Source organism: Artemia franciscana, chromosome 15, assembly GCF_032884065.1.
Source record: "Artemia franciscana chromosome 15, ASM3288406v1, whole genome shotgun sequence".
Taxonomy (NCBI): domain Eukaryota; kingdom Metazoa; phylum Arthropoda; class Branchiopoda; order Anostraca; family Artemiidae; genus Artemia; species Artemia franciscana.
In genome coordinates, this window is record NC_088877.1 from 24,753,718 (window position 1) to 24,780,474 (window position 26,757).

The 26,757-nt window shown below is 36.0% G+C and overlaps 2 protein-coding genes across 5 annotated transcripts in view; one reads left to right on the top strand and one right to left on the bottom strand.

Annotated features, from left to right (window-relative positions):
* Positions 1-21,107, top strand: part of LOC136036236 (uncharacterized) — a 57,915-nt gene extending 36,808 nt beyond the window's left edge. For 3 of the 4 annotated variants that reach the window (XM_065718333.1, XM_065718334.1, XM_065718336.1), the window contains one exon: positions 4,572-4,907. In XM_065718333.1, the coding sequence (XP_065574405.1) occupies positions 4,572-4,887 (316 nt within the window). In that variant the 3' untranslated portion in view covers positions 4,888-4,907. Of the gene's footprint in view, positions 1-4,571; positions 4,908-20,721 lie in introns of those variants that run through there. The other variant, XM_065718335.1, reaches the window with a different exon arrangement.
* LOC136036235 (uncharacterized) overlaps positions 19,704-26,757 on the bottom strand; it is an 87,755-nt gene continuing 80,701 nt past the window's right edge. The window contains exons 12-14 of the mRNA XM_065718332.1: positions 25,000-25,280; positions 21,098-21,325; positions 19,704-19,884 (exon numbers count right to left, since the gene is read on the bottom strand). Of these exons, the coding sequence (XP_065574404.1) occupies positions 19,752-19,884; positions 21,098-21,325; positions 25,000-25,280 (642 nt within the window). The 3' untranslated portion in view covers positions 19,704-19,751. The remainder of the gene's footprint in view (positions 19,885-21,097; positions 21,326-24,999; positions 25,281-26,757) is intronic.

Sequence of the window (26,757 nt, forward strand, 5' to 3'; positions counted from 1 at the left end):
TATAAAAGAGAGACAAGCCTCTTGTCTTTATTCCCACAGACTCGAGCTCCTTACAACCAAAAAATCTTCCCATGAAGTAAGATGAGGGACTTGTCAACTGCCAAGACAAGTCTTCAGATCGTAGACGCGGTTTCAGCAGATCGCAAAGTAAGTTACTTTTCCACTGTTTACAATTCCAAGGCCGGTACCCAAGTCATCCATAAGTGATTCTGTCATTTGACCTTCTTAAGCATTTGATTGATCTGACGGTGAAGCTGCTTTGTCGGTATGTTCCAACAGCAACCGCCAAACTTTGGCTTTAAAGCACTATCAGCCACTGCTAAAAGCTAAAGGACCTGTTTGCGTTTAGCCACCAGGGAGTCAAAACTCATGGTACTTTTAGGAACTACAGCATATGTTGTATCTTAAAAGGCTTCAGGCGTTATCGCACTCATATAGCCACTCACCTCAGTCTGTTCCACAAACTGCAAAACCAAATATGCAAAACGGTAATGTTTGTGATGCTTCGTGATCATATATTGATACTGCGAAGTATTACTATAGGAATGGCTTTGAATACCTGTAGGATAAAACTAAACTGTCTCATGACAGTCTAGCTCACGTTCCTTGTGGGTGAGTTAACAATCTTACATTTGAGGAACTTAACTTCGCATTTAGAAAGATACAACATCGAAGGATCAAAAAGCAACGTTTCTAAGAAAACTTGACTATCACAAACCAAGAAACTTTTCTGACAAGTTTTGCTAAAATATTTTGTCTCATTAAAGACAATGCGAACAATCAGCAGGCATCATAAAATACTGAAAAGGGTGATGGATCGACTTTAGACTTTCGGGTAAAAGGAAAAACTATTTTGTCTCTACGCATATACCATCAGGTTCTTTCTTTTTTATACCCAAACGAGAAAACGTCAGAGAATGAAGAAACGCAAACAAATTATAGCCAATGAAAAAAGTAAACATGTCAGTTGAGACCTGAACTCAACCGTCTCACATTTTTATTTGTGTCGCCTGACATATAACACAGAGCTTTGTTTCACATGACAATGGTGTAGCCCAGCAATGCAAAGAGGCCTTTGAAATACACAAATATCGAAATTTAGGTTTGGCTTTAACAAGGGTGATTCCAAAATAAGTGAATCTCTGTCACTTCCATACTCGCAAAATGGTACGAACTTCCGACTCCTTAGATGTAAAAGGTCCTGTGCTAATCGAGTTTTACTTAAAATTAGAGGAATGGGACGTAGATTCTATGTGAGTTTAGAACACAAAATGAGTTTGTAATCCAGACTGTCGGTGGAATCATCTCTTTGTGATTCTCCGAAGCAGTTGGTGGGAATCACCTTCATTGAATAAACTTATCGGTTCAAGGAGTTTAACTTGTAACTCTTATATTAATCTTAAATTTCAGGAACGGTCAACAGGCTAGCAGTAACTACAATAAAATAAATGCTATAACAGTAACTAGTAAGCTAAAATATAATAGTAATAGCTGCTTTGAAAATACTGCAAACTATTGCAAGAGGAGGAAAAGGTATGCAATAATTTGCAGTAATTGCGCAGATTTTAAAAATAGATGCCAAAGGTTTAGTCAAAAACTGATCTTAAGAGGTTTTTCTGCCAATAAAATTAGTTGGAAATTTAAAAATTTAGTTTCCTCTATAATGAACTTTGGGTAAATATACAAAAAATTACCAAGAAATATTGAAGGATATTTCAATGTAATGTCTCTTTCATTTTTCTTTTGAGATTTTTGTGTTTACACGAGGTTTGTAGACCAGCTTGAAGGAATTAAAATCTATATTTGGTTCCAGAAACCAATAAAGCACTCTGTTTTATAACCCAAGTTCGGCCCATAGAGTCTGTAATTGTTCCAGATTTGTATTTAAGTTTCACTGACCTATGGATTCCAATATGGATAGAACTAATCTTATTTTGCGAACTTCTGTTGTTGAACTGAAAGGTTCAACCTTTGGTTGAACCAAAGGTCATTTCTAGAAAGTTGATGAAAAATTTCCTGCACCGTACCTTTAATTGAATGACGCTGGGGATCAATATTATATGCCACAAGGAATTTTGTTTTTAAAGGTTAAATCTTCAATTCTATTTTCTGCAGATGTAGCATGTGGCTAAAGCGTCTTTCTGATTATAAATTACTAATGCTACATTTACTACAACTAACCACTCACTGCTTCGCCAAGCTGCCTGAGACCAACACAGCTGGATAAGCACCTCCTCCATTCCAATTTATTCAAAGCATCACTCTTTGTTCCCTCCAAAAAGTTACAACTTCCTTTAAATTCTTCCTTATGGCTACTTTCCACATCATTTGCGGACGACCTGCTTTTCGTTTGGCCACCTAGATGGGTGACCACAAAGGGCAGTCTTTGACAACCTGTCTTCCTTCATCCGTAAAACGTGCCCAAGACATCTCATACTTTCTTTCATTATAGCCCTAGAAAGTGGGACAAAACTATATAATTCACACGGCATATTAATTGACATAGGTTAGTCAAATGGGTACCTGAAGCTATCCATAGACAATTCCTATGGAAAACAATTAACAAATATTTCTCTACCTTGCGAAAGGCCCATGTTCCTGAACCGTACTTAACCACTGTCATTACCATAGCTTCCAATATTCTAATCTTGGTTTGCAGATTTATCTTTCTATTCTTCCAGACTTTTTTCAACTGTGAGAAAACACCGTCGGCCATGGCTATTCTACTTTTTGCATCCTGACTGCATCCACTATCTTTATCTAATAATCCTACCCATGTAAGTGCGGCTATCTACTTGGTTGATCTTCTCATTACCCAATATCACCTCTTCACCTTTATTTATTGCTAGATCAAACACCAAAAACAAGAAGAACAATAGGGAATTTCTCAAGTCAGTGGGAAACAAATTAGAATGAATATTTCGGCCCTATGTCCGAGGGCCGTCCTCAGCAATACAAAAATACATAAGAAGAAACAATTTACAACAGGATAAAATCAATAAAACTAAAATGAAAAGTTTTTCAAACCAGTCCCAGCATCCTTACTTCAGCGAAGTTCAACCAGGACTCAAGTTCTGAGCTCCAGTTTCAGTTTCATTTTAGTTCCAATTCTTTAAGAATGATAAGAAAGACCACTGGATCACAAAGGCCGTTTAATTAGAACAAATGGCTCTTTTGACAGTGCTAAAAAAAACTTTTGCGTAAAGAGCGAGGTATGGGCGAAAGGTCATTCCTCCATATACGTAACAATTTCTGTTCGTTATACGTTTTAATGTTGCTCCTTACTTTCAGTTGAAAAACTTTTTTTTATTTAATTTCTGGGATAATTCTGGGATATCCGGCTACCCCTCCATGGAAAATTCCCTTTCCCCATGAAAAATTCCTCCATGGAAAGGTCCTCCTGCGTAACCCTCTCCCTCGATCCCCCCCCCCGTCAGAAAAAATCCCCCTGAAAACGTCTGTATACTTCCCAATCACCAACACTCTGTAAAAAATTAAATAAAAAAAAACTAGTTTTTTTTAACTGAAACTAAGGAGCGACATTAAAACTTAAACCGAACAGAAATTACTCCGTGTATGAAAGGGACTGTTCCCTTCTCAACGACCCGCTCTTTATGCTAAAATTTGACTCTTTCTCTCAATTCTACTTTATTAATCAGTAAAAAAAACTTTAGCGTAAAGAGCGGGGCGTTGGGAAGGGAATAGCCCCTTTCATTTACGGAGTAATTTCTGCTCGTTTTAAGTTTTAATGTCGCTCCTTACTTGCAGTTAGATAAACTAGTTTTGTTTTTTTTTAATTTAATTTCTGAACGTTTTTGAATTAATGCATGTTTGATTTTGGCTCTCCGCACATAAATTATTAAAAGGGAGGCTTTGAATAGATTGGGATGGAGAAGGAGCGTCCTTAGCTGTGTTGGCTTCAGGCGGCTCGGTGCTGCGGTGAGTTGTTAGCAGCAGTAGTAGTATTAGACACAGGTTTGAGATAAGTCGATTTGTTTCTTGGAGGGTGACATTTATAATGTAGATATTTAAATTTTGGTGTTCTTTATTTTTAGAAATATTTATGATGTAGATTCTATATTTAGGGACCTTATTAAGAAACAAATGTTATAATTGATGACGAAGGTCATTACCTTTTTTCAATTGGTCTCAAAGGCGGTTTTAGGGGAGGGACAGAGGCGGCACTTGACCCGGGCGCAGAAATTTTTAGAGAAATTTTAGAACAGTTATAATCATTTTATAATTTTTGAAATTTTATTTTATTAATATAAAGTAGATAGCGCAATTAATATATGAAAATAATTAATAAATTATAAATGAATTAATTATATAAAAATAAATTATCAAGTTAAAAATAATTAAATAATAATAATGAAATTAAAATAATTGATACTTGTTAAATAATTGAATAATTTAAATAATAAATTAAAAGTAATTCGGAACATTTAGTTAAAAATTTGTCCTGAAAATTCTATGGGAGACAGAGGGGGAGAGGTTCTAATTAACATTTTGCCCCGGGCCTAAGAGAGGCCAGAACCATCACTGATTGTTTTTTCTTCTTTTTTTTTTAGGAAGATGAAATTGGTCAAAAATAAATGCATCGTGCCGTCCTGTATTTATCACTACAGCGGCGAAACCCCGAATTATGTAAAATCTCACCGCGTTCCGAAGGAGATTGAAAAACTCAACGCATGGCTAAGTGCATTGAATCTAACTGAAGATGCTTTGAAAAAGTGCAAGTCAGATTCTATGCTAAAACATCCCATTGTTTGCTCTCTACATTTTCCAGATAACTGTTACATGAACCCACTGGATAGGACTTCAAGGTTGCGACATGACGCCGTTCCCTCTCTCCATCCTAATGATATATACTCAAAAATGACTTAATACATGTTTCTCAAAGCTAATTTTTGGTTGCATTTTAGTGATTCCCTCACTTCTAGAGGGTTAAGCGTTATTTGGTCATGCATTACTATGGCTCAGTTACATCGGATCAAGACTTATATTATAGGCCAATGTTTCCGATTCGATAATTAAAAAGATGTCATATAATATTGTTAATAGAATTCGAATAACCATACCATTCGATGACCAATGTTTCGGATGCGCTAATTCAAAAGGTGTCGTGCGGTATTATCAATAACATTCTATGACCAATGTTTCCGACTCGGTAATTCAAAAGGTGTATGAAATTGTTAATAAAGTTTGATGAACCATCCCATTTGATGTCCAATATTTCGGATACGCTAATTCAAAAGGTGTTGTGTGATATTTCAATAAAACTTGATGACCAATGTTTCGGATTTGGTAATTCAAAAGGTGTCGTGTGATATTGCTAATTAAATTCGATGACCAATGTCTCGGATTTTATAATACAAAAGTTGTCGTGTGGTATTATCAATATAATTCGATGACCTATGTTTCGGATCCGGTATTTCGAAAGATGTCATGTGATATTGTTAATAAAATTCGATGAACCGCCCCATTCGGTGACCAATGTTTTGTGTTCCGTAATTTAAAAGTTGCTATGTGATATTGTTAATAAAATTCGATTACCAATGTTTCGGATTCGGTAGTTCAAAAGGTGTCTTGTGATATCGTTAATAGAACTTGATGAACCACCCCATTCGATGACCAATGTTTCGGACACGATAACTCAAAAGGGGTTGTGTGATATTGTCAATGAAATTTGATGACCAATGTTGCGGATTCGGTAATTGAAAAGGTGTCGTGTGATAATGTCTATAAAATTCGATGAATCACCCGGTTCGATGACCATTGTTTCGGATACATTTCAAGAGAGGTCTTGTGATATCCTCAATAAAATTCGATGGCCAATGTTGCGGATTCGGTAATCCAAAAGGTGTTGTATGATATTGTTAATAAAATTCGATGAACCACCCCATTCGATGACCCATGTTTCGGATACGATAACTCAAAAGCGGTTGTGTGATATTGTCAATAAAATTCAGTGACCCATTTTTCGGAATCGGTAATTCAAAAGGTGTATTTTGATAATGTCTATAAAATTCGATGACCAATTATTCTGATTCGGTAATTCAAAAGGTGTTGTGTGAAATTGTTAATAGAATTCGACGAACCACCCCATTTGATGACCAATGTTTCGGATCATATAACTCAAAAGGGGTCGTGTGATATTGTCAAGAAAAATCGATGACCAGTGTTTCTGATTCGGTAATTCAAAGGGTGATATGTGATTTTGTCAATAAAATTCGATGAACCACTCCTTTCGTTGATCAATGTTTCGGCTGTGGTAATTCAATAAGTGGCATGTTAGTCAGAGCGCCAGATTCTGTATCTCGCTTTTCTCGATTAGTACCCATGCCGGAAGGTACAAAAATATTAAGGGTGAATCCTATGGTAGTCGACCATGCTGAAAACGAATATTGTAGGGCGCATGTTCGCCGTTGGGGCGTTTCTGAAATATAGGCCAAAAACACCAAATTTGGCCTATAATGGAGTTCGATGATTCTTATTTTTTTTACAGATAAGATTGGTCGAAGCCAGTGTACCCTTACATCAATAGAAAGAAGAGGCTTGGGGCTACACGAATATGATTTTTGTTTTTAAAAATAAATAAAAAATAGTATACTTTTTACTGCAGTTTTAAAAAAAGTCAGATTTTTGTCAACAAATTTCTAACAGAAAAGCTAAAAACTCGAAATTTTTTCAAGATAAAGTATTTTTTTTTATATTAAAAAAGAAAGCCCGTTTAATTCCGAACACATTGAGCTAAGAAAAAAAAGTTTAAATTATTATATCTGGGGTGTCTGCAACTTCTTTAGCGAGTGTACCCGATAATATGAATTTTGTTTAGTAACCTGCTACCTAGCGGGGAGTTGATTGATAAGCTAAGCAGAAGAAATTGATAAGCAGAAGATGAAAAAGAAAAGTAAGTCAGGTAGGCCAAGATAAAAAAAACAGCTACTTCAGGTTGATTCAACATGTGATTCTGACGCAAATACTGATTTGCTGATGGATGATAATGAAGAATATGACACAAATTTAGAAGATCAAAAAAACAATTTTTAAAGAAATTGAATTTTTAAAAGCACTTTTGGTGTTGTAAAGTTGGCTGGAAAAATGAGTGTATTTTTTTTTTTGTAGAAGTAAGAGACTTAATGAAAGTAATTTACAAAATTAAATATCAAAAGAAACTAGGTGATACTGAGTAATTTAGATTTATAAGGACTGATAAAAAGGCATTTTACATTGATCAATCAGATTTAGTATTGGAACTTCCAGTTCTATTGGAAATGCTTTTCAAATGGAACGTCTGTGATTTGAAATTGATTTGTCAATATTTAATCTAATATCTTGCTTTTCCTTCATGAAGCACCAAACAACCATGCAACAGTCGAAAAATCTCTGCAAACGTTCACGGCGATAAGTAAAGCTGTCGGATGTGACGATACGGTGGTCACGCAAGATCTCTTTATTTATCAGCTAGCACAGGGAGTGAAAAGTAAATACCTGGATGACTTCAAAAACGTAATCCTACGGATGGGAGGCTTCCACCTCCTGCTGAACTAACTCAAGGCAGTTGGTAAGATAATGGATAGCTCCAGACTCAAAGAGATTATAGTGCAGGCAAAGCCGCTGCTACCTGGTACATGCGAAAAGGTATTTCAAGGGAAAGGCTACTACCAAGATATCAATACCTACTGCATACTGTACGAGGTCTTGCTAGCCCTCTATTGGGAGTCCTTGCAAGAGTATTACTCCGAAGCACAAGAAGACTTGTCCCGTCTGGACCAGCTGGGTAGTGCCATTGAGTTATTCAGGACTTCATTGGCAAACGGTGCTAACGCGCGAATTGCACTTCAGAAGGCAAACGATACCTTAATCACTTTGGCTCCCATAAGGAATGCCTTCGATACCCATCGAAATGCGTCACCCACGTTTGTTTTCTGGCGGTAGGTCTTGGAAATACTTCAATTGGAAATAATTCAATCATGCTGAACGAGACTGTGACTGGGAGTCTCATTTGACAGCAACTGCTCGGATGTTGCCATACTTGGTGGTGGCTGACCATCCTCAGTATACAAGATGTCTCATACAGTACCTATATGGCATGCGAAGTTTACCACAAACCTTTCCTGATGTACACAGAAGACTCATGAAAGGATTCACTACATGTGGCAATCCGTTCAGCAGTGTGGACTTTGACCTAGTGAATGTTGTGACGTCAGAAGTCGTGCACGATGAGAAGATTTTTTCTGATATTACTTGCGTAGCCACAAAAGGAAAAGAGGTGGTTGAGGACTTTCTGTGCAACAGGAAAGACGATGTGAAAAAGGTTGTACTCCGAACTTTCCCTTCAGAGAAAAAAAAACTCAGAAAGTGAATGGTGTCCCTGAAACCGATCTCCTGAACTCTGAAGTAACAGCCTTGAAGAGAATCATTACTGCTCAGTTGAGCTACGGCGAAGAAAAGGAGAAAGCCGTGAGCAAACGAGTGATCAGCTTCCGAACGCACTCAACATTTTTCTCTCAGGTGGGTTCAAGGAGAGATTCAAAGTGTCTCTGGTCAAGCGTGGCTGCTGTCCAACTTTACCAGAACATTGTTACTAGGAGGAATGCTTGACCTCCAGCCACGAAGAGGCTGACCAACACCTTATGACACATGTCAAGTACGCTAGCCGTTACGCTTGTAGCATCGTAGCATCGTTGTGCATGCCAACGACACAGACGTGGCAGTAGCCTGTTTTAATTTTTTTTGAAGAGCTTCAAGCTGAAGGACTGAGCGAACTTTTCTTGAAGTTCCCGACTTACATTATCCCAGTACACGAGCCGGCGGATGGAGTCCACTTGTCCAAAGAGGAGCAGATTATGTTACCGTTCGTGCACTGTCTGCAAGGTTGTGACACAACGAATTTTTTCTTCGGCGTCGGGAAAGCTTCTTTCTTAAACACCGCGGTGTCTCCAACTTTTGCCTCAAAAATGGTGTCTGTGACGGAGCAGGTCAAGGATGCAGAAGGGAAGCTTTTAGTCGACGCGTTTAGAGAATTTTACGACCTATCAAAATTCCTGGTCATTGTAAACAATACGGTAAACAGGCCGGATTCAATTCACTGGCCAGTGTAAGGGCTTACATTCGTTGCCAGAAACAAGATGTGAAAAGACTTCCACCTTCTGACAACACCTTCGAGCCATGCATACGAAGAGCCATATTCGCTACATGGATAATCTTGTCGTCAGTACAGGCTCGGCCGAGCATTCCAGATCCACTTCTCCTTGGATGGAAGATGGCTGAAGGGAGAGTAGATGCGGTCGTCTCAAACTGTAAAGAAGCATCAAGCCTGAAATCTTACTGCAGATGCAAAAGTGGAAGATGCAGGAAAGACTGTAGCTGCTCAAAAATGAAAGGATGCTGTAGCTTATGCTCCTGCCGCGGAACGAGGAGGGCATGCAGGGAGTCTGACCTTGCCCCATCTGAATTCTCGGAAGAAGAAAATGAGGAATATTTGTGAAAATTTTATTTGATACCTTTTACTTTTAATTACAACAGGTCCCTAATCAGTTACTATTACCCAATTTTACCGGCAGGCCGAGTAAGACAACTCCAATGCGCCGACTGAATCTATCTGTGAAGCAGAATTCTTTTATGTAGTAAATAGCTCAGTCGTATTACTGGCAAATCAGGTCCCAAAAAGGTAATTGCAGACGCCTTAGTACACCAGAAAACATATTCGTCCATTCTATAAAAAAAAAAAAAATTACTTTTTTTAGTCAACATTTTTTAAACCTATTTTTATTTTTAAGTAAAAGTTAAAAATTTTAAACAGTTTGGAAGTTTAAAGTATTCCTACCCTTTGAAGAAAAAAAAATATTAGCCTATGTCCCTTTTCACGATACGGCTAGTGATCATTTCAGTGACACTACAAAAAAAAAATCGCAGACGTTTTAAAAATAAAAATAGTTTATATGTTTTAGCTCAAATTGTATGGAATTGAATGCAGTTTCTTTTCGAATATGAAAAAAAAAATTTGTTACCTTGAAGAAATTTCGAGCTTTTAGCTTTTCTTTGAGATATTTATTGAATCTTACAGCACTTATTTTGAAACTGCAGTAAATAGAGAAAAAAATATTGTTTTATTTCAATTTAAAAATCATATTCTTGTATATCTAGATCTCTTCTTTCGATTCATATAATATTACGCCAGATTCCTCATCCCAATAAGTCGCAAAAAAATCCTGAATCGTCACACTTAGTTATAGGCTAAATTTGGCGTTTTTGGCCTATATCTCAGAAACGCCCCAACGGCAAACATGCGCCCTACGATATTCGTTTTCAGCATGGTTGACTACCCTAGGATCCGTCCTCAGCATTTTTGTACCTTCCGGCATGGGTGGGTGCACGATACAGAATCTGGCGCTCTGACTATGTGATAGTCTATAAAATCCGATGAACCATCCCATTCGATGACCAATGTTTCGGCTACGGTAATTCAATAAGTGGCATGTGATATTGTCTGTAAAATTTGATGAACTACCCAATTCGATGACCAATGTTTCAGATATGGTAATTCAAAAGGTGTTGTGCAATATAGTCTATAAAATCCGATGAACCACCCAAGTCGATGACCAATGTTTCGGATACGGTAATTCAAAAGGTGTCGTGTAATATAGTCTATAAAATCCGGTGAACCACCCAAGTCGATGACCAATATTTCGGATACGGTAATTCAAAAGGTGTTGTCTAATATAGTCTATAAAATCCGATGAACCACCCAAGTCGATGACCAATGTTTCGGCTGCGGTAATTCAATAAGTAGCATCTGATATTGTCTATAAAATTTGATGAACTACCCAATTCGATGACCAATGTTTCTACTACTACTACTAATAATAATAACTCACTGCAGCACCAAGCCGCCTGAGGCCAACACAGCTACACACGCTCCTCCTTCAACCTAATCTATTTAATGCCTCCCTCTTTAAACCCTCCCAGGAAGTTCCCATTTCCTTTAAATCTTTATTTATGACATCCTCCCAACCCAGACAAGGACAACCTGCTTTCCGTGTAGCCCCAGACAGTTGGCCAAAAAGGACAATATTCGGTAATCTGTCATCCTTCATCCATAGAACGTGGCCTAACCATCTCAATTTTTCTTTCATTATAGCCCTAGAAAGCGGGATTGAACTATATTTTTCGTACAACCTACTGTTTGAAATACGGTCAGTCAGCCGGGTACCCAGAACAATCCGTAGGCAATTTCTCTGGAAAACATCTAGTAAATTTTCATCTGCTTTTCGGAGCGCCCATGCTTCAGAGCCATATTTGACCACTGTCATCACTGTAGCTTCCAATATTCTAATCTTGGTTTGCAGACTTATCTTTCTATTCTTTCAAACTTTTTTTTAACTGTGAAAAAACACCCTGAGCCTTAGCTATTCTACTTTTAACATCTTCACTGCTCCCACCATCTTTACCAATAATACTACCAAGGTAACTGAAGCTCCCAACCCGATCAATCTTTTCGTTACCTAATGTCACCTGTTCATCTTCACTTATTCCTAGCCTTTATCACTTAGTCTTCTTAACATTAATTTTCAAGCCTATTTTAGCACCCTGAACTCGCAAAACCTTCTAAAAATTCATTCATTTTGCTCACACTTTCATCTAATATGCTTCAATAATCAGCATAATCTAAGTCCAGGAGCGTTTTTCCTCCCCATTTGATTCCGTGGTCTCCAATTGCCTTTCCTGTGCTCCTTAAGACGAAGTCCATCAAAATGATCCATATAAAAGGGGATAGAACACAACCCTGCTTAACTCCTGATTTAATACAAAAACAGTTGCTAACCTGATTCCCTACCTTAACCACAGCAGTATTATTCTCGCAGCTGCACAAATCACTTTAATGTATTTTTCTGGTATACCATATAACGATAAGACCTTTGTTAACGCTCTTCTATCAACAGAATCGAAAGCTTGCTCATAATCGATAAAACTGAGGACCAAAGGTGTTTGACAACGAAGGGACTTATTAAAGGTCAATTATTAACCTAAGAGTGAAAACTTGGTCGACACATCCTCTACCTTTTCTAAAACCGCATTGTTCTTCCCTTAAAACTTTGTCTACAGCATCTCTCAGTTTAAAAAGTATCATATTACTCAGTAATTTGCTTCCTACAGAGACCAGACTAATGCCTCGATAATTACGGACACTCACTCTTGTCACCTTTCTTATACAGTGGTTTAATTAAGCTTTTCCTAAAATCATTGGGTACTTCCCCTTTTTCAAAAATCATGTTCATAATCTTCAGTAGCTTATTCCTAACCTCAGAGCCACCATATTTAAGAAACTCATTAATCATACTATCAGCACCTGGAGCCTTATTATTTTTTAATCCTTTTAGTACTGTCGCTAATCCTTCCTCACTAAACAAATCTACCTTCACATCCAAGGTATCACAAACTTTTTCATTTTCATCTATATCTTTTTCTGCAACTGTATCTCAGTTTAGCACATTCTCAAAATGTTCCACCCATCTTTCTTTAACTTTTTCCTTATCACTAATTGTGGCCCCATTTATATCTTTAACTGGGACTAGTCCGGATTGGCTACTCTCTTTCAATTTATTAACATGCCAGTATAATATTTTACTATTATGCCGTCTAGCCGCATCTTCCAGATCCTCAGCAATTTTATCCATAGCCTCCACTTCACATCTCATTAGTTCATATTTTACTGCTTTCTCCACTTTCTTTACATTCCTTTTGTTTTCATACGACCTATTACTCAGATAATTCTTATACAAACCCCTTCTACTCTCTATTAAACCTAAAGCTTTTTCACTAATATTCCTAGTTACAGTCTTAGCACTCTTCCCTAAGACACCATCAGCAACTTCACAAATAGTTTTTCTGAAATTATTCAATCCATCTTCCACATTGTCAAATTTTAAACTCTCAAGTTTAGTATTCAACTGTTCCTGGTAGTTACCCTTCCAAAATTTTAGCTTTAAATTAACCTTAGACAATACTAGATGGTGATCTTTACTTTTAACATCAATAACAGCACTCCTATACACCCTAGTATCTTGTATTGATCCTGCTAGTCTTCTGTTTACAATAACATAATCAATAAGGTTTGCTGTCTTACCATCACGGGAATACCATGTCAACTTATGGGCCATTTTGTGACCAAACACCGTATTGGTTATAACTAGGTTGTTATACCTATAAAATTGCAAAAGCCTATAGCCTTAATGTTTTCTTTTCCTACACCAAATTTACCTAGGCTAGGATACCATCTATCCCTATTTCTACCAACCTGGGCATTAAAATATCCTAGCAAAAACACCATATTTCTACCTGGTACCCATTCTATTTGTTCATGTAACTGTAAGTAAAATTCATCTGAGTCACTAGTATCTCCATCAGTTGGTTCAACGGGGGCATATACTACTATAACTGATACCCTGAACTTTTTAGTCATAAAATGAGCAATTAGTATTGCATTATTAATACCTTCCCAGCCTAAACAAGACTTCACAGCTTCCTTATTCATCATGAGCCCTACTCCCTGTCTATTTACCCCATCCTTCCCGCCTGAATAAACAAATTCTATATCACCTAATTTCATGCTTCCTACCCCAATTCATATCCAATAATCAGAATCCCGTACGAGTGCTGTGTTGTTTACTAGGCTATAATTTCCTCAAGGGGCGCCACTCCTCAAGTGGAAAAATTGACCGCAAGTTTCCCAGTCTTGCAGGTACCCTGAAAGGGTCGAGGCAGCCCTTTGGTCTCGTGTAATATAGTCTATAAAATCCGATGAACCACCCAAGTCGATGACCAATGTTTCGGATGCGGTAATTCAAAAGGTGTCGAGTAATATAGTCTATAAAATCCGATGAACCACCCAAGTCGATGACCAATGTTTCGGATGCGGTAATTCAAAAGGTGTTGTACGATATTGTTGATAAAATTCGATGAACCATCCCATTCGATGGCCAATTTTTCGGCTATGGTAATTCAATAAGTGGCATGTGATATTGTCTATAAAATTTGATGAACTACCCAATTCGATGACCAATGTTTCGGATACGGTAATTCAATAAGTGGCATGTGATATTGTCTATAAAATTTGATAAACTACCCAATTCGATGACCAATGTTTCGGATACGGTAATTCAAAAGGTGTCGTGTAATATAGTCTATAAAATCCGATGAACCACCCAAGTCGATGACCAATGTTTCGGATGCGGTAATTCAAAAGGTGTCGTACGATATTGTTAATAAAATTCGACGAACCATCCCATTCTGTGATCGATGTTTCGGATACGATATTTCAAAAGGTGTCGTATGACATTGTGTATAAAATCCAATGAACCACCCCATTCGAAGACCAATGTTTCGGATAAAGTAATTCAGAATGTGTCGTATGATATTGTTAATAAAATTCGATGAGCCATCCCATTCGGTGACCAATGTTTTGGATAAACTAGATCTACGTTGCATGGGCAACGTGAGGTGTTGCGGCAACCTTTGCTCGGCTTCGCCGAGTAAAGTGTTGCGAGAGCAACACTTTGGTTTTGTTTCCTCGCTGCGACTAAACGCTGAAGTTGTTAATCTGTAAGGATGCTAAAATACATACTAGGTACACCAACTCGCAAAAGTTGCAAACTCCTCATTGGTAAAGACGATTGTAGCCTTACAGCCGATTATTACTTACAAGTCCCCTACATGTCTTACCACTGGAACCAAATTGGTCTTACCATCAAATACAACGGAAACAAAAAATAGGTACACCAACTAGTAAGAGTTGCGAACCCCTCATTGCCGAAGATGATTATGAGCTAACAGCCGACTGTTGCTTAAAACTCTCCTATATGTCTCACAATTGGTATCGGCCTATTTTTGGTTTCAGTGTGTACCTTACTACTGAAGTTGTCAACTCCTTTAAACTTTCAAACTGGTATATCTCATGAATGAATTTTTCTACCAAAAAATGGATGACATATACTTTGATCAGTTCATCGACAGCTATCGACTGTCGTCGAAAAAAAAAAAAATCTATCTGTCTTAGTTCAAAAGTTGACTTTTTTGCCGTAGGCCAACTTTCCTGGCCGAGTTGATTGGTGCACTGGATTTAGGATCCTGTGTCTGAGAGGACGCGGGTTCGAATCTCAGTGTACCCAATTCTTCAGTTGGGACGGGGGTCAGTGGCGTGACTCTGTAAGCTTAGCCAGAGTCGACCCAGCTCTAAATGGGTACCTGGAGAAATCTGGGGAAGGTAAACAGGAAGGGTGTGCGAAAGCACAGGATGGCTGGCCCCCAACCCTCCATTGCATTTCCTGGCTGAAAGGCCGAGAAACGGAGATCAGCACCGCCGGTAGGGACTGTAAAGTCTAATGCCGGGTCCTTTACCTTTACCTTTACCTTACCAACTTTCTAACATCATCACTTAGAAAGGAGCAAAGGATAAACTCTAATTTCTTTAGCAATGAGAGAACTTTTAAGGTTTAAGAGGCACATCTGATACCATTTCTCTACCGCAATCCCAAGTGCGAAAAACCGAATGATAAACTCAGCTGAAATCACGAACAGAAATGGGTAGAAACAATAGATGGCAGCACTTTCGGACCCGTGGGAAAATGCCGCTTTTTTGCTTCTCTAAATTTTTCTATTTATCACTCAAAGAAGATATATTGGCTGTGGGGCAGGGTAACTGTCGCATATATTTAACACTTATAGATTTTAGTCCATCTTCAATTTGAAACTGGTGCCTGCCTGCTTGCCTGCTAGAACGGAGCTTTCCACTCGAAAGCAGAAACATGGTTTGATGAAACGAAAGCTTGGCTGCATAACTTCAGATAGTCCTCTCTGACATAGGCTATACAACTCCTCTTCATTTCACACAATATAGGCTCTGGCTCAAGGACAAGCAAAAACCATCCTTTTTGGCCCCAGGCAAGAGTTCTACGAAGCTTTCCAAAATGTAAAGTCATATTCATCAATCCGGCCTAAGGTCCACACTTTCCGTAAAAACCGCAGAGGTTAGACCCTTACCACTTTCTAGGAATAAGCTGAAATCGGGGTGCTAGGAACAAAAAAAAAAAAAAAACACGACAAAACCAAAGTGTTGCTCTCGCAACACAATTAACTCAGAATGTGTTGTATGATATTGTTAATAAAATTCGATGAACCATCCCATTCGGTGACCAATGTTTTGGATACGATAATTCAAAAAATGTCGTGTAATATTGTTCATAAAATTCGATGAACCAGCCTATTCGATGACCAATGTTTCGGATAAAATAATAAGGTGTCGTATTATTTTGTCAATAAAATTAGATGTATAGCTCCTTGTCGTCAATTAAGCGAGTTCTACCAATTGAACCATCCTGTTTTCTTTTATCTTGTTGGTTTTCAGGATACTCGAAAATGTGTTATATAATCTTTGTTAACTCACAGAAATAGTTGCGAATGGAGATGTTGTTAAAAAATTGTTCTTGTGGTATGTTGGATAAAAGAGAAGAAAAATTACTGTATTCAGTTACTGCGTCCGTGTTTAAAAGTGTGTGTTAATTTCGTTGGTTTATTTTTGTGTCATGTTTTAGTAAGCCAGTCACATGATTCGTAGATACTGGAGTCAAATCTTTAAAGCTTTTTTTTAAAACCTAATTGGTCGTTAAGCGAGACCTTGCATAAAACGAGCTTATATATTTTGAGGCAGGAAAAAGAACACAACCTGATTTCTTTTGTGTGAAATTTTAAGCTAATAAAAGTAAAAAAAAAAGGTTTGTATATTTCACAATTAATTGTGAATTTACGGCGTGCGACATAATGTCTTTCAGATCAGCACGTCCAGTTTATCTACCGGCTTAGATCAAATTGTGTTCCTCAAGAAGCTCGGGAAAGACGTCTATTGAGCAGAAAGAGAAACCTCGGCCTCTTCCCCTTCAAAATAATGAGTTTCAACAACATTTCTATTATCCTAAATTGATGATTTATTTTTTGGCTGTTTCTGCACTTTTTTTAAACTCCAACGTCCCTAAAAAAAAGACTCGTTATGCTTGCCTGGATGGAATGAAAGATACCCTTCAAAAGTATATAGCTTTAGGAAAGGAAGGATGAAGTCAGTTGTTGGTACCCCTGTAATATTGCACTGAAATCACGGAGAAAAATAAATCAGTAAATCTGCTGTAGAATCACATGATTTCGTCACACAATTCATCGCAAACTCACAGTTTCGTCACAAAAATCACAATTTCGTCAAAGAATTTGTCGCAGTCACATTTTCGTTAAAGAATTCGTCGCAGTCACAATTTCGTCGCAAAATCACAATTTCATCACACAATCTATCGCAAAATCACAATTTCGTCGTATTTCACGCAGTTTTACTGTTTTAGTATTTATTAACATTAAAGACCTCTCCAAAAGGAGAGTCTTTTTCTTTGCTTTTTAATCATTCCCATTGTATGTGTATGAAAAAGGTAGCAAAGTGAGCCTAGGATAGAAAGATGTATTGACTATTTTGACAGTCTAAAAACGTGAAATGTTAAAACTACATGCAAGGAAACATCATTTTGTGCTTGCAGATGGATAAAGAATTTTGTTAAATAGGAGAGCTTGTATCTTTTCTCTTTCTAATTGAAAGCATCCATGTTCTAATCTTGACAAGTCCCCCCTGTTTTGTGTCATGTCATGATCATGTTGTAGTATTGGGGACAGATTTCCTGGGGGACGGGAGCATATAATTTTTATTTGGGGAAGCGAAACAATTTTTCTTCAATCTTCACAAGAGGGTATATGCTGTTTCAATTTACTTTTCATGCGTGCCGTCCGAAAATCTTTTACAGCTTCTTTACCTTTAGTTGTAGATTCATGCAAAACTAGCGCTGTACTCAAAACACAAAATAATACTGGATTTGTGTATATTCAACCTTAATATTTACTGCATTTTTCAGACAACTTGTTAAAAAGATTCCACAGATTTGGACAAGTTACAATCTCAAGTCTTGGTCCTATTACTTTAATAATATTGACGACTAAACTCCGTTTCCATAATACAAATAACAAAAGGTAAAACAACGAGCAATGATTTTAAGACAGTAAAAATTTTTACGAAATGAGTATTTTGACATCAGATAAATATAAAATGACACAATAAAATTTAAATCTTCAACTTCCTTGAAGTGATGATGGTAGTTTTTTAATTTTGTATTTTAACGGTGACGCATTTTGTTATTGTATTTATCTGTGCTTTGCTGATGGTAGTTCTTAAATATAGACTGAAATATTCATTTAGAAAAAAATGTTCAGTGTCCTAAAATGTTTCCCCGTTGTTTTACCTTTTGTTATTTGTGTTATTGCTTTATTTTTACTAAATATCTAAAATGGAACTGTGGGCATAGTAACCAATCTTTTAGAATAACGGCAACTTTTTTTGTCTCTTCCCTCATGAATGCTGTTTTGCCTTCTAATCCTAGTGAGAGATGTTCTACAAAACGGAACGTCTGTCTCCATTTAACTTCATGTTTTCATAGTTTATTAGGAGTAATAAAGCAAATACCATAGAAAGGAAATGAAGGTGATGGCTATATGCCTGTTTGCATAACAATTTGAATTATCAGTTTTGAATAAGACTGAAAATTCCCATAACGTGAATTGCCAACTTTAAACATTTGATTACCAAATGCGATGATGTTTTGGCGAAAATTTTGAATAATGACAATCTGATAACAGTCAGTTTCTTCGTTCTGTGGTGGTGCCGTGGGTTTGATCTCAAATTGGTGAAACGGGACCTAGAGTTCGGACCTAGCTGTAGCAACGCACTGCAGGGTCGATACAGGAACTTTAGTTGTCAAGAAGCATCATTACGCGTACAATCAGTTTCATCAGTGGAGTTGTGATAGATAGGTAGTTTATTATGCTTGACAAAGGCATACGAAAGAGTAAAAAGAGAACTATACAAAAAGATAAAAATGAAAAAGGAACTGCAAAAAAAAACACAACTGCAAAAAAATATATTCCAAAACTGACACAGAACTTATATGTTCTTACATCTACCAGCTATACTTACTATCTACTTACTTACTACTTACTATCTACTTACCAGCTTGAAATGCTTGGAATTGGCTCCTCTATTCGTTGATTTCGAAAAGTCGCGAATGCTGTGGGATTCAGAATTCTATTTTCTGCTTTCCTCCAAAAGATCCCAATCTAAAGAAATGGTCCTCCTTAGAGTCTCACGAGAATCCATTGGGTCAATTTGTAGAGGTTTGTTCAAGGTTGATATTATCTTCAAAATTGCGAGGTTTCTAAATCGAGGTTCGTGGTGTTAGTTACTAAGAGATTTAGCTTCAAGCAATATAATTAACACACTACTTGATTGCCCCGCCAAACGAATTTTTTTTTTGTCGAGTGTTACATATTTAAAATTTGGCAAAAATATGCTACCTTCTGAGGAAAATCTAGTTTACTGTTTACGACATGTAAGTTTTTAAAGCGTTGAATGATAGCACCACATCCATCCAGCCTTTCAGAAGCTTGTTAGCTCCTTTTGAAATAGCCAAAGATACTCTAGGGTTCTCAAGACACCTCAAATCTGATGGCAAAATTTTTATCAAGATTGCACCCTTTTTGGGGTAAATTTGGTTTTTGTTATAATTTTAAGATTTTAGTTCCGTGCTACACTGTATCCTATCTTGAAACCAATAAAGGAAAAAGATTAAAATTTTTATTGTATACCACAGTTCCAAAATTATATATACCTAGTGCTTCTTGGTTTTCTTCAAGCCACAAACAGTAAGTAAAGCATCAGGATTAAAGTCGCGGCCTCTGAACTGACGAAAGAGCTCATTTGAATCTTGCATCCCAGAGTTGGCTAAGAAGGTATTTCTCAATCTAAACAAAATAAATAAAACATTTATGAAACTTTGGTATAAAGTTTCACTGCATAATATTAGGATGAAATAACTGTACTTGCGTTTCAGCAAGATGCATACAGGTACGACCCGCATGGAGGAGGAAAGATCTGAGCATTCTTTCTGAGAAGGGAAGTCAAAATTATCAAGCAGTGAGTTTTTAGGCTACTATTTTCCAATTTTTCCCGGGCCCTTAAGAATGGTCTTGGAGGAGGGATAATCCTTCTTATACGTGGGAAGATTGTTCATGAGGCAAATTACAGAGAAACGCGAGAGACGAAATGTGTCTCTCATGTCATCGTCAGTTCAAAAGAATAAAAAAGTAGATAAGACTCCCAGAAACAATAAAAAAGCCAACGTAGAAGAGCTAAAATTAATGTTTCTTTTTTTGAAGTTTATCTTTTATTCTGTTTCATTGGACTTCATTCAGTTTTGTGAGTTTTATCCTTTTTCTATTACTTTATGGTGCAAAGTAGTTGCTAGCAAAATAGCAGAATTTTCATTAAATGCAGAACGAGTCCCAGCCGTCTCATCCTCTCTATTTTATAGCCCTAAAAAGAGGAATTGAACCACATCTTTCGTACAGCAACAGCTTTGTAAGACACTGCACCTCGATTTGGTGCAGTATCCCTAGAGAGGCTATACCTGAAAACTCGTTAAATTCAATCTTTCATTTAATATCAACCGACACAATTCTAGGGAAGAAACCTAATTACGAGGTTAACTAGTGATACATCAGACTCTTATTTTTTAGTGGCCTGGCACCATGAGTGATAATTTCTTAGTTACTGCAGCTAATTGCCGTAATTAATTTCAGGAATCCAGTAAGTACTTACTTCTCTGATTACATATATTTAAGCACCATTTATGCAAGCGGAAACACCACTTCCAGGCCGAAGGCCATGAAACGGATATCACTACTGCCGGTTCAGACTAAATTAATGTCTAGTCACGGTAACTACACCCAGAGTAAAGATGGCAGTAATGTATTTCTTAAACTCAGGCTGTGTAATTTAAAACGGCACGTTTGCTTGTAACTGCCACTTAATATCCTGTATTGCAATGGTTTGAAGTGGAAGACAGAGAGCTAACAGAGCAGGAGATGGAGAGAGAGAGAGAAAGCTTATAGTTCCAATCTATATGTGCTGTATGACACTCAGAATAAATTGTTATAAATTTAACAGAATAAATACCTTTGACCAACGTCTTTAAATTGTGCTGAATTATTCAAACCGGCTTCTTGAAAAGCAGCAAAGATATCTGCACCGATCATACGAGCCCACAGATGGCAATAGTAAGAAGCGGCCCAATTTTCAGAAAATATGTCAACAAACGAACAGGGATGGCTGTCTTCGCCGTCTAGCGGGAATGACATGTACTCCGCCCAGAGTTTCTTGGTTATGTCAAGCCAGTATTTTTTCCTGAAAAAAAGAAGAAAATATTTGAAAAGTTTTGAGGGATGTTCCAGAAAATTTATGTCGTTGAAGAAAAATACCCCAAAATATTTTTATTTATTACTTTTACTTATTTGCAAACGTCATAAAAAATAGGAAGAAAAAAGAAACAAAAAGAAAGAAAAATAACAATAAATACTGTATACTGATTAATACTGAAGACCAAGGATGGTATACCTTAGACTTTAGCGAGTATGCTCATTTACAATTCTTTTATATTTAATTATTATTTTTGTTATTTGTTTATTGCTTATCTTTTCATTCATTTTATTCTATTATTTATGCCTTTTACTTATTTATTCATTTTTGGATTTTATTTGCTATTTTGAACAGCTGCTGACTTGTTTTTTCTATAGCCTTTAAAAGTAAAGATTAATGCCCCAAAATGAACAGAAGTGAATTATTAAAATGAATTTAGACAATTGAAAATATTAAAAAAAGTGAATGATTATTCATCAATTGAATATCTAATATTAAAATGAAAAAAATTTAAGTGATGTTATAAGAAAGATTTATTTTTATGTCCATTTAGCCAAAACCCCACTTGCGACACATTTTCTAAACCACTGAACTCACGAATGATTCCTGCCAGTATAATCTTAACAATCCGTGTAACAGCATTATTGGGTTATGCATTTTCCTTGTCACCCCTTTCTTCTATTTACTCTATTGAGTTAATTGAGCTGGCAGGTGACTGACAAGTAAATGACAAGTGCATAAGGACAAGTGAAATAAGTGACTGACAAGTGAAATAATATAATAAATGCAGTATTTCCCTACAAGAAAGTAAGTAGAAGGCGGGGATGAAAAAAGGTTGAAGAGTACGGAAGAAGAAATTCAGAGTACTGTATATTTCCTCAATTTAATTCTAAAATTTAATTTAGGGACAAAATACAATTTCAAAAAAACTTAGGCTGGACACAGAGCCGTATGTGAAACCATTTCGGTTGGAGTATCAAGGACAGTGAAAATGAAATCGGTTTGAATCGGCTATTGCGGTTACAATGTGTTTGTTTGCGTTTTTATGAGACGGGCAAACATTTCGAGGGGGGCTCAAACCCGCTAACCCCTCCCCTGAATACGGCCTTGAACATATAGCACCAAACAGTTTCGGGAGCAGCAGGTTTCCTTTGAAAGAATAATTGTCTTTGAGAATTAACAGATTGTTAATTGTTGAATCTTACGGAAAACAACCATAGTCAAATGCAACTAATTAGTTTAGCTTATTTATTTCGCAGTGCAGCGTGGCAAGACGGATGAAAATGGTGTACTGTTCTAAAAACTTCATAATTTTCAAACAACGAGAATAGAAATCTTAAAAAATAGCAGTTTTCAGTTGAGAATAGACCTAAGATGGGTGCAGTAGGCAAAAAATGTTTTTAGTTTGATGCTCTTGACACTCTAAGATCCGAAAAAAATTATGTTAAATGTGATTTGATTGCTGTAACAAACGAATATACATTTTTATTATTATTATTATTCCAGTCCGTACTTCTTCAAGTTGAGAACTGGTAAAACGTAAAATCTTAAACTAAATACCTAAAACAATCTTACATGCCTAAGGACAACCTTAAATACCTAAACAACCTTAAATATGCAAACAACCTTAGATACCTCAACAACCTTAAATACCTAAACAATCTCAAATACCTAAACAGTCTTTATGACCCAAGCAACTTCAAATACCCAAACAACCTTAGATACCTAAACAGCCTTAAATACCTAAACATTCTTAAATACCCAAAAAACCTCAAATACCCATACAACCTTAAATATCTGAACAACCTGAAATAATCCAGCCATCTTAAATATGCTAACAACCCCAGATATCTAAAAAACCTAAAATATCTAAACAACCTTTATTACTCAAACAAATTTGAATACCCAGACAACCTAAAATATACAAACAATCTTAAATATCTAAACGGCTTTAAATAACAAAAAAGCCTTAAGTACCCGAACAGCCTTAAATACGGAAACAACCTTAGATACTTAACAACCTCAAATACCTAAACAGCCTTAAATACCCAAACAACCTTAGATATTTAACAACATTAAATAACCTCAACAACCTTAAATACATAATAAAGAACCTTAAATATCCAAACAGCCTTAGATACCTAAACAATCTTAAATACCTAAAAAACCTTAGATACCTAAACAATCTTAAATACCTAAACAACCTTAAATACCTACACAGCCTTAAATACCCAAACAGCCTTAAATACCTAAACAACCTAAGAAATTTAGCAACCTTAGATATCTAAACAGCTTTAAATGCTCAAACAGCCTTAAATACCACAACAACCTTAAATACCTAAACAGGCTTAAATACCGAAAACAACCTCAAATACCCAAGCAACCTTAAATACCTCAACAACCTTAAATACCTAAACATCCTTAAATACCCAAACAACCTCAAATACCCAAACAACCTTAAATACCAAAACAAATTTAAATACCTAAAACAATCGAAAATTAAAGTTTTGACAACAAAACTGCATATCAAGTTTTTGGCAATAGCGGGAGCCGAATTAAAAAAAAAGAACATGAGTGAAGAACTTGCCCAAAAAACATGTGCAACCAAATAGCATAATAAAGGGAAGCCTTCTTTTGAAGGTGTATTTGAATTTAGGAATCAACAGGTTCCTAATTTTAAAATTTGTACACACAAACAGCGTTTCAAATATTTCTCATCTTCAACAGAGTTTATTGTCTTATTGAAACTAAAAATGACAAAAATTAATTGAAATAGACCTTATTGAACGCAGGGTTAGCTTGTTTGTTTTACTTTTTTGTTTTCACGATTAAACGCAGTTTGAATTATTCAAGATGGTAATCATAGTTTGAAACTGTAGTTTGAATTTGTTTGAATCATTACCGACGAGAAGCGTTGGCAAATTAAAAAAAAAAAAAAGTTTGCCTGATTATTTTCAAAGTCCAATGTGAAAACACTGACACAAATGTTACATTACCCTAAAAATTTCATAATCTTAAAATAGTCTCCCAAAAATCTTAGAAAATCGTGTCGGTCAGGTGTGAAAACACCTAAAATGGGTCCAGAGGCAAAATTTTATGTTTTTATGTCCTTATTACTTTTAATTAACATATTTTCAAACCATTTCTACACTTCCTTTTTATCTAGAGGGTTATGGCCCTGACCTAAATGTTATAGGTCCAATTTTCTGAGTACTCAAATACACCCATAGAAAGAATCCACAGTAGCTAATACGACTAGAGGTGTCAATTCAAGAAAAATTAGGGCGAAGGGGAGGGGGGGGGGGTTGTGCAAGCATATTTTTTAATATTTGAGGGGGGAGATTTAAAAAAAAAAAATCAACGAAAATATAACAGATTCATTTTTCCATACAAATGCCCCAAAAAGGTGATTTTCGCAATCAAAGCACAAATCAATTGGGGGGGGGGGAGGAGTCCCCTCCATTAATGCTATTGATGACGACTATGAGATTCACTACAATGTCCGGAAAATAATTCAACCGAAAGAACAAATTCTATTTTGTATTAGGAAACACTGCTCCAGAGAGTCGCAAAAGGAAACACATCTTTATTTCTCTTTCTCTGTTTATCAACAACGGTCGACTTTTTATGCTAAACACTTCAAATTTCAAACTAATACTTACGAAGAGTAACATTCTAAATCAAAATGTGCCAAATACATTTCATTGCACAGGTCAAACGCAGACATATGTCTTTGAGAATTCACCAATTTGTTAACTATGTCAGCTGGAATAGAATATCCACTCTCAAAATGGCTGGAGATTCTCTCAATAATGGTAGCATCCATGGAAAGTAGTTGGAAAAATTCCCCTGGAGCTTCAACTGCCTCCCAGGGGGCGTTATTAATAGGGTTGATCTCATGATAGGGCGATTTAGTCAAAAGAAGTTGCATTACAAAACCAACCTGAAAATAAAAACGACTGAACTAAGGCAATTATAAAATGAGTTCAAACTAGGAATTCAAGTTTTTGACATCTTTCAAGGCTACAGCGAGAATATTTTTCCTTTTGAGTTTTAGTTAGTTAGTTGAATTTAACAAAAATAGAACTTTAAAACATGCATATATATATATATATATATATATATATATATATATATATATATATATATATATATATATATATATAATGCATGAAAAACAAAGTTATTCAACTAAATCTTCTAGCCTGCCCATGAACTTGCAAAGGTAAGTTGTCCTAGGGGCGTTTATTTAGTAATTTTTATTTAGTAATGCAAAAAGCACGTATATCGGAAAATACAGATTAACTTTAATCTGTAATATTGTAGGGGATGGTGGGAAGAAGACTGAACTGAAGCCTCAAAAGTACATTTTAGGCTCAGATTATGTTCATAGCGATTTAGAACCAGTGGATTAATCTATTATATCCCACTGAAAGGGAAATTTTGGGGTTAACAGTGAAATATGGGTGCCGTGGGGGGTAGTTCTTCTATTGCAAAAACGCAGATTTTAATGAAAGATGATAGTTTCCTAAACTGATCCATTAAAAGCTGTACTTTATCCTGAAAAGGGGGGATAAACGCCCTAATATCAAGGATAATACTATTTTGCTGTGGAAAGCAAACTCTCTAATTGCTAATTACTTCAAAGAGGGTAAAAAGTTAGACAGATAATGGGTTAATAATTGGGCAGTGACTTGACCGGATAATTGCATGCTGTAAAATCCTCCAAAAAAGGCTTCACATATTTATCTAGATTCTTAATAAATATCCTACTTTTGCCAGAAATCCCAAAAAACCATGGGGAAATTAAACATTTCACAGAATTTCGGGGGGTATTTCCTGCGTATGTGCCATATATAATATGTATATATATATATATATATATATATATATATATATATATATATATATATATATATATATATATATATATATATATAGAAAAGAAGAAAAGTATTTCCTGCGTATGTGCCATATATAATATATATATATATATATATATATATATATATATATATATATATATATATATATATATATATATATATATATATATATATATATATATATATATATATATATAGAAAAGAAGAAAAAACTATCCAAATAATCCACAATACTCCTTCATACACCTCAAACAACAAAAAAGAAGAAGAGAAAAAATGACGAATAATACCTTAGAACTCATTAATAGGATACATTTTTTCCTAGACTTTGTTCGTAAATTCTTTAAACCACTTTATATAATTAATTATCATATTATTGTTAGTCCATACATTTATTCTTCTATAAATAAAGGAGAACTTAGACTCTGTAGTGATGGCAATTGGAGTAGCAGCACCTTCCTTGTTCGAGTATTATATTTGTGGCAATACGATCTAACCTGAAACATGCCTGAGAAACATAAAGATAAATTATTA